Below are 8,664 nucleotides of genomic sequence, written 5' to 3'. Positions count from 1 at the left end.
GAATTAAACCCAGAGGCGCATGGAAACGGACTACTGTGGATGCGTCATTATGTGCACACAATGCTTTGTGCGCATGGAGAGGTTCTGTGTGGCACAGAGACGCCACAGAACGTAGTGCTAGGTACAGAATAGGGATGCTTGATACCTGCAGCTTTAAATGTCTATTTAACAGCACAGCTATAGATGAGGGCGGAAGCCGGAACGTTTAGCTTAAAATATATTTTTAATGCGCTGTTGCTTGTCTTTCTTATACATGTTACATTTCTTATACACTTTACTTTGACTGCCTACACACTGGAACCAGAGCTTTGCTGTTGTGCTGCTTTACACACACTCTCTCTTTCTTTCAAGTTTCTAGCCCTCATGATGGAGAGGATCTCCTTGAAACCTCATGGGGCAGGGCCTGCCGAAATCTGAGAAGCGACAGAGGGGGCTGAATGAAGTTTTCCTCCTGCGGGAGAGTGGGGGCCCAGCGCCCTCCGTAGTTGTTTGCCCCGGGAACAGTAGCACCAGGAGAAATTGGGCAAAGGTGTAAAAATAAATCCATAAAAGTGGCAGCAGGAGCAACAGTCCTGCACGCACACAGAATTGATACAAGTCCATCGATGCACTTCAATGTGGACGACATTTTCCATTTTCTGCTATGAACCACCCCACACACATACATGTCAAACACAAGGGAGACCCTAAAGGAGATGACGGGTGTGGGGCAGGGATGGACAAGAGGGGCCTGGAACAAAGAATTGCAGTGCATCTGCCCCCCTAAACGGAATTACGGAGTCAGAAGGGACCTCAGAGGTCATCGAGCCCAAACCCTCTGCTTCGCTGTGGGGTCTACAATGCAGGGTTGCAAATGGAGCAAGGGTGGAGAATTTGATTGATTGACTGCATTTATATCCCGCCTTTTTCCTCTTGCAAGGAACCCAAGGAGGCTTACATTGTCCTCCTCCCCCTCTCCATTTTATCCTCACAACAACCCTGTGAGGTAGGCTGGGCTGAGAGTCTGTGACTGGCCCAAAGTCACCCAGTGAGCTTCCATGGCTGAGCGGGGACTAGAACCCGGATCTCCCGGCTCCCAGTCCGACACTCTCACCGCTACACCACACTGACTCCCAGAATTTTGTGGGACTACAACTCCTATCATAGAATCCTAGAATAGTAGGGTTGGAAGGGGCCTATAAGACCATCGAGTCCAACCCCCTGCTCAGTGCAGGAATCCAAGTCAGAGCATCCCCAACAGGTGGCCGTCCAGCCTCCTCTTGAACGCCTCCAGTGCGGGAGAGCCCACCGCCTCCCTAGGGAATCAGTTCCATTGTCGTATTACTCTAACAGTCAGGACGTTTTTCCTGATGTTCAGCCAGGATCTGGCTTCCCGTCACTTGAGCCCATGATTCCATGTCCTGCATTCTGGGATGATCGAGAAGAGATCCCGGCCTCCCTCCCTGGGACAGCCTTTCAAGGACTCGAAGAGCGCTCTCCTATCTCCCCTCAGTCTCCTCTCCTCAAGGCTAGACATGCCCAGTTCTTTCACTCTCTCCTCATAGGGCTTTGTTTCCAGTCCCCTGATCATCTTCGTTGCCCTCCTCTGAACCCTCTCCAGCTTGTCTGCATCCTTCTTAAAGTGTGGTGCCCAGAACTGGACACAATACTCAAGATGAGGCCTAACCAGTGGCCATGCTGGCTGGGGCGGATGGGAGCTGGCGTTCAACAACATCTGGTGGGCCCCAGTGGGAGAGCCCACCACTTCTCGAGAGAGTCTGTTCCACGGGCAAACAGCTCATGCCACCAGGAACTTTCTCCCCATGTTTAGCTGACAGCTGCTTCCTTGCAATTTCCACCGGTTGGTTCTGTCCTGCATTGGAGCAACAGAAAACCAGCCTGATGCATCCTCTGCATGATATCTGAAGGCCGCTGTCAGGTGTGCAGCATCCAACTCCCTCCCCACTCCATGTTCTGTTTTTCTTTTCCAACGGTCACTCAACATTATGTGGGTACTTAGTAGGCCCAGTCCTTGGGTTGTGGCTTTGGGTTGTGGCTTTCTTTTTTGGAGGGGGGCGGGGTCTGGGGAGGTTACCCCCTTAGCTTTTTTAAAAGTATTATTTGTACATTTGAAAATTTCAGGAATTTCTCCGAGCATGTCGCTACTTCGCTCGTTTTTTTCAGTGGCTCCATTTGGGCTGCAATCCTATTGGTCCCCTGGCGTCACCTGACAGTGGCTGAAATAGGAAGCTGCACTACCACCTTCCGGCATCGGCGGTGCCCAAGAGCATCCTAGAGCAGCCCAGCAGCTCCCCCTGCTGGCGACTGGTCATGGTAGCTCAGAGGGTGAAGAGCTTAGATCTGGCCACTAGAACCTCCTGTTTGAGACCCTTCCCTAGAGCCTTAAATATCTGCGGTGTGTGGAGGTCAAACACTCACTGCCTGGCACCATTAAACTGGGGAAGAGCTGGTTGTTCATAGCTTCCACAGACTGATGCAAAACACAACCCCTCTGACTGTTGGCCACAGGCCTTTCATGTCAAAACTGGAGCAGGCGTGGTGGCATGATGGTCGATTTTGCTGGAGAAATTCTCTGTTCTGTTCTGCCTCTGTCATGTTGAGGCCTGGTGTAGACGTTTCCACTATGGATCGGGTCTTCATAGGGTTTCACAGAATCATAGAATAATAGGGTTGGAAGGGGCCTACAAGGCCATCGAGTCCAACCCCCTGCTCATTGCAGGAATCCAAGTCAGAGCATCCCTGACAGGTGGCTGTCCAGCCCCGTCTTGATGCCTCCAGTGTGGGAGAGCCCACCGCCTCCCTAGGTCATGGGTTCCATTGTCGTATTGCTCTAACAGTCAGGACGTTTTTCCCGATGTTCAGCCGGAATCTGGCTTCCTGTAACTTGAGCCCATTATTACGTGTCCTGCCCTCCGGGATGATGGAGAAGAGATCCTGGCCTTCCTCTCCGTGACAACCTTTCAAGGACTTGAAGAGCGCTATCCTATCTCCCCTCAGTCTTCTCAAGGCTAAACATGCCCAGTTCTTTCAGTCTCTCCTCATAGGGCAAGCCAGGTGTCCCAGGAAGGCACCAATGGGAAAAGGACAGCAGCATGGACAGCTCAAAGTGGTGCTAGGGCTGGAAGCCAGACAGGCTTGTCTGCACGTTGCTCCAACCAGCAGCAGATTGTGACTCAGCCTTAAGTAGGGGATTGGCTTCCTTTAGGTTGGTTAGCCCCCCCCCCCCCGCCCTCCCCACTGACCAAGGGCTTTTCTCTTGAAGGGGCCTCATCTGTTTCAGCAGCCTCAGCCTGTGACAATGCCGGAGCGGCCTACCGCGCAGGAGCCTCTTCTTCTGAGGATGAGAGGTTAGGACCCTAGTGATCTGTTGACACTCCCTTGCTGGGACAGGAGGCCAGCAAGAGTCCCCACAATCCCCTCTTCCTGCCAGCGACGGTGGCCAGCGAAGCCACTTCCCGTGGCTGAGCGACAGCATCTGCGGGGACCCCGCTCAGGGCAAAAGAGAATCGAGCGGGACATCGCATTCGCCCAGTACCATGTCCCGCCGCATGCCGGACCCTTTGTTGAGTACCTCGAGCCTCAAGCAGCGTCTGGGCAGCTCCTGCAGCGAGACCCCCTCGAAGAAAAAGTCCTCGTTGAAGATCGGGTTGGGGCTCCTCTTGACGACGGCGCTGCGCTGCCTCTGCCCACTCCCTGGGCGCAGCTGCAGGGAGACGCAGCAGCGGACGTGGCGCGGGTCGCAGCGGGGCAGGTAGAAGGCCTCGGCGCTGATGAGCCTGACACGGAGGCGCCCTTGCGGCTCCTGGTATTCGCTGGAGAGCCTCAAGCGCCCGCCTTGGCTCACCGTCAGTGTCACCTCCTTGGTGAGCCGCTCGCGGCAACGGATCATGTCCAGCGGGAAAAGCGGCGCGGGGGGCGGAGAGGCCGAGCCAGCCCAGGGGAGCTCCGTCTCCCAGCGTGGGAAGCTGGGGCTTGTGTCGGTGGAGCTGGTCTCCTCCGCAGACAAGGAGCCGGGCCGCGGCAGCGTGCTGATGTGGGTGGAGTGGCCCGCGAGTCTTCGCCGGTGGCCGCAGGCTTGGCACGACAGGTAAGGGGAGCGCATCAGCAAGGGAGAGCTGTACGGGGACGTCTCGGCAGAGGAGGCCGTGTCGCTGTCCAACGGCAGGGCGGGCTGCGAGAGCGGCCGTGTCGGCGGAGAGGAGAACCGGGCGCCGCAGAACCGGCGTGGCGCTTGTCCGTCGTGGAAGAGAGACTCGCGGCGGCGGGTGTGGGGGCTCTCCGGCAGGAAGGCCAAGCCCACTGGGCTGGAGAGCTGGGGCATGGAGGAGGCGCTGTGCAGTCGCCTGCCCGGCCGGCCTTTCTCCTGCTCGGGGCTGCCCACCTGGAGGAGGCGTGCGTCGGCCCATTGGGCGAGAACTGCCAGGTCCTCGGGGCCCTCGCTCCTCCACATGCGCCGGCCCTGTAGGGCGGCCAGGTTGGGTGGGATGAAAAACGTAGGGATCCTGTCTGGCGTCAGCACATTGGGACAGGCCAGCCGGGGGCTGGGGGGCTTCCTTCGGGAGAACATTTCAGGTCAGGCGAGGCCGGAAGCAGAAATATGGAAAGTGGCCCAGAAGACAGACGCCCCAAGGGAGAGCGGAAGCGAGTCCGGCTAAAGTCTGTCAGGATGACCTGTCAAGAAACAGAAGGAGAAATCGCTTTAGGCATTGGAGGGAAGGAGAAGCCCTTTCTACAGCCACAAACAGGCTTAGTCACACGCCTGAGCTTCTTGCTACACATTTCACAAGGCAGAGAACGATCCTTGGTGTTTTCAGTCCTCATGAGGACTAGATGCTTAACGCCCGACCACCAGTCGTTTTGTGGTTTCTCAGCTTCTGTGCTGTTCTCCCCGCCCCCTTCTAAGAGGTTGAAATGTCTCTCCTACGGCTTAGTGGCTTTAAGCTAAAATATGCTGGCATTCTTGGCCACGCCCTCCTTTGCATTCAGCCCCTCCCATCACTGGATTGCTGGACCCCAATGCTTCTCCGAAATGGAACTGAACCCTCTGGATGACAGAACTTTTGTATGTTTAGGCTTCAGCTTTCGTGGGATCTCCACTCCTGCCCCGAGCCTATGCAAGACGCATTTGCTGCCTCCTGATCTAACCACAAGGCATCGCTGCTTTTAACTCACCAAGACTTTCCCAGAAATTCCTGGTTTCTTGTCCTAACCCGTCCTCCCCTCCTCAGACAAGACCCTTTTGATTGCCGCCAGCGTCACCCTGGTCGTTGGTGCTGAGAACCAGGCGGCTGCTCTTTTCAAAAAGTAAATACAAATGAAAATGGGGCAGAGTCTGAATGGCCCGGTGATCTCCGCTTCCTCTTTGGGGAAGGACGGTGCCGTTGGCAAAAGCCGAAAGGTGAGGTTTGCGCCTCGTTTAGCAACCAAGTCATTGAACAGGCTGCTTGCCAGAGCGTAGCTAAGTAGCGCTTTGCCGCTGACGTTGTTATGTTCTCCCGGGCCCTATGAAAAGTCCTGACATGAGGAGAAGCAGCAGCAAACTGGAGGACACACCTCTCTCCCGCCCCGTGTGTGTGTGCGCGCGCTTGTGCAGGAGAGAGAGAGACGCGCACACACTTCCATACAGCTAAGCAATGGCTTTGCACCCACATCTAGGGTCTTGAGGGGGAAGCCCGTGATGCACATCTCCAAACTCTGTTGACTCTGTGCAAGCTGGTTCACCTTTCCTAACCGCCTCCGTCTTCCGTCTGCCCCTCACGTGCCCACCAACTCACTCAGCTCCCATGGGAACAGTGCCTCTGACCATGTGCAGACTAGCTTGCCACCAGGCAGTCGCGTTGCTTCGAAGAAGGCCGAAGAGGCAAAGGGTAGGCATAGGGATGTCAGAGAATTCCGCCACGGATCTCAGTGAGGCCGAATGCCAGTGGATTCGGCCCCCCGAAATCTGTGGCGGAACGACCTGCCACCCCCCTGCCCCCCTGCAGATCCCCCCCGGGACGAGACTTACCTGGGGCGGATGTTCCAGGTGGTGGCGGCGGCTCCGGCGGCGGCTTCGGCTGCTGGTCTTCCAACCGGCTGCCGCCGCCGCCATTTGCAGTCTTGTCTTTTTTTCTTCTTTTTTTTACAGAGACGTGATAGGCTACGTAAGTTTTTACGTAGCCTATCACGTTTCTGTAAAAAAAAAAAGATGAAAAATATGGAACGCAAATGGCGGCGGCAATAGCCGCCACCATTTGCGTACACTTTTTTTCCCCCCCTTACCCAGAGCCCTCCGCGGCTGGAAATCTGGTTGTGGACGGCCCTGGCCTGGGCCTGGCCGGCTGCTCTGCGGAGCTGCCGCGGAGCACAGCCGGCTTTCAAGGATTCCGGGGGGGAGGACCGGATCGCCTCCCCCCCCGTCGAGGATTCCGGGGGGAGGGATGGATCGCCTCCCCCCTTGGTCAAGGATTCTGGGGGGAGGGACGGAACGCCTCCCCCCCCCCATGAACATAATCCGCGGAAAGGTAAGTGACTTTCATACATCCCTAGTAGTGCGGGCTGGGGGCGTGGCTAAGCAAGGGAGGGCGTGGCCAGAAGAGGAAGGGGTGGGGCTGAGAGGTTGGGAGTAAAGTGGGCTTCACTCTTGCTTGGGGCATATGAAAAAGCTGAGCTCCCCCTGCCCCCCCAATCAATTTCATAATTCCTCACCACTAAAGGTTGTACTCAGCACATGGGTCGCGTGGGTCCTTTTTTGCTATTAGAAAACAGGACCCATGCAACCCCTGCCCTGAACACAAGGTTGTGGTGGGAATGTAGGAGGTAGGGATGTACGAATCCCCTTACCTGGTCTCCACAGGGGGGTCCACAGGTGGGAGGCGATCTGTTCCTCCCCCCTGGAATCCTTGCTGTCCGGCTCCGCTCCGCAGCGAGTCCGCGGAGCCACCGGCCAGCTCTGTTCCACAGGCAATACAGCCGCCATTGCCGTCCGTATCGCTGCGGGTGAGAAACAGGAAGTGAAAAAATGTCTGTGTTTTTTCACGCGATGGGCTACGTAAATAGCTACGTAAATACAGACACGTCGCCTATCGCAAGAAGAAACAGGGACGCAACTGGCGTGGCGGACGCCATTTGTGCCCGGATCACTTCCTGTTTCTCATCCACAGCGATACGGACGGCAATGGCGGCCGTATCGCTTGCGGAATGGAGCTGCTGGCGAGGAGGATTCGGCTCCGCAACGATCCGGCGGTAGGCGGAGGTGAGTGGCAACGTTCCGCCACGGACTCCGGAGGCCGTGGTGGAATTCTCCGCCATCCCTAGTAGGAGGGTTAGAAAATTCTGGGACAAGATGTGTCAAGAAATAGAAAGTATTACCCATCGAGAGATTTGTAAAACACCGGAATTCACCGTATTGAATATGTTTGTAAAAGAAAATAGCGAGATTAGAGAAAAAACATTAATTGTTTTTTTGTTGACAGCCGCGAGGCAATTAATTGCAAGTAATCGGAAGACAGCCCAGATGCTGACAATACCTTTGAGGAAAAAGGAAATCTGGGTCAGAGCAATAAATGAAAAGTTGACACAGAAGTTAAGAGTGCACAAAGGGATAAAGAAAAGAGACACCTTCAGGAAGAACTGGCAAAAATATAGAGACTTTATGAAAAAAGATTCGAATAGAATAACCTTGGTAGAAGCTTACAGAAATCTGTGGGACTCATGCAAAGAAGAAGGAAAGAAGGGAATCGCACAGGATGAATTAATATATTGCCCTGGAACAGAAATAGAAAATAAAGGAAGGGAAAAGAAGAACCCTGAAATTGTCCAAGTTGGGGGAAGGATTGGGGAGGGATTTTGGATCAATATTAATGTGTTTTTGTAATTTCTTTTGAAAACTGAAATTACAAAAAGAGGTTTACAAAGTGGGATTTGCAACAACAAAGTGCTGCGGCATGGAGTGGTCTTTCCTGGGTTCCAAGCAGCCAGCCATGCCCTCTCCTATCAGTTTTCTGTTTCCAGCCCAGCAGATGCTCAGCATGCCACGAGAAAGCTGATTAGGCTGTTTGGGGAGTTTCTTGCCCCCTCGGTGTTTCCCCCCCGATTTTGGGGGGTACCTCTGAAAATGTTGGGGTTTCCCCCAGCTCGCCGATGCCAGCCCCCCGTTCCTCCGTGGCCCCATTTTGGCTGCAATCCTGTCGGGACTCAGCACCCAAGTTCGTTATTAGAGGAAATGGCAAACTAAGAATCAGAAAGTGAGGAGTCCTTCGGTCAAATCTGGCCCCCTGAGGGGTGTCATATTTGGGCCCTGCTCAACGCACCAGAAGCCTTTACCATGTACTACATCCTTGTCGGTGGGATGTGAATTAAAATGCACAGGAGCATCCTGGTGGTTTTGACAATGGGAACACATTTCTGCTTCCGCCTGTGCCCCCACCCCGAGACCCGTCCTCCCCCTTGCGAACAGCTGTGAAGAGTTCTACAATTTTTTTTTGCAAAGGGATGCTTGAAAACAAGCAGTTTGTTTTGCCACAGGTGAGACCGTCCTCAAATTGTCTGCTGCCCTTTTAGTTCAACACTTGAATAATTGTCCTCAGACACAGTGAACGTAAGAAGAGCCCTGCTGGATCAGACAAGGGTCCATCTAGTCCAGCATTCTGTTCACACAGTGGCCAACCGGCTGCCCGCAGGAAA

General features: G+C 54.6%; 1 protein-coding gene across 2 annotated transcripts in view; it reads right to left on the bottom strand.

Moving 5' to 3' along the window:
- Positions 1 to 207: 207 nt before the first annotated feature.
- Positions 208 to 8,664, bottom strand: part of C2CD4D (C2 calcium dependent domain containing 4D) — a 14,287-nt gene continuing 5,830 nt past the window's right edge. Inside the window, exons 3-4 of one of the 2 annotated variants that reach the window (XM_084824114.1) lie at positions 6,823 to 6,972; positions 208 to 4,671 (exon numbers count right to left, since the gene is read on the bottom strand). In XM_084824114.1, the coding sequence (XP_084680240.1) occupies positions 3,491 to 4,567 (1,077 nt within the window). In that variant the 5' untranslated portion in view covers positions 4,568 to 4,671; positions 6,823 to 6,972 and the 3' untranslated portion in view covers positions 208 to 3,490. The remainder of the gene's footprint in view (positions 4,672 to 6,822; positions 6,973 to 8,664) is intronic. The other variant, XM_084824113.1, reaches the window with a different exon arrangement.

This window comes from Heloderma suspectum, chromosome 17, assembly GCF_057233095.1.
Source record: "Heloderma suspectum isolate Gila_16-S chromosome 17, 16-S_ref, whole genome shotgun sequence".
NCBI lineage: Eukaryota > Metazoa > Chordata > Lepidosauria > Squamata > Helodermatidae > Heloderma > Heloderma suspectum.
Note: the sequence above shows the minus strand (reverse complement) of the source record. Positions and strands in the feature narration are given on the sequence as shown.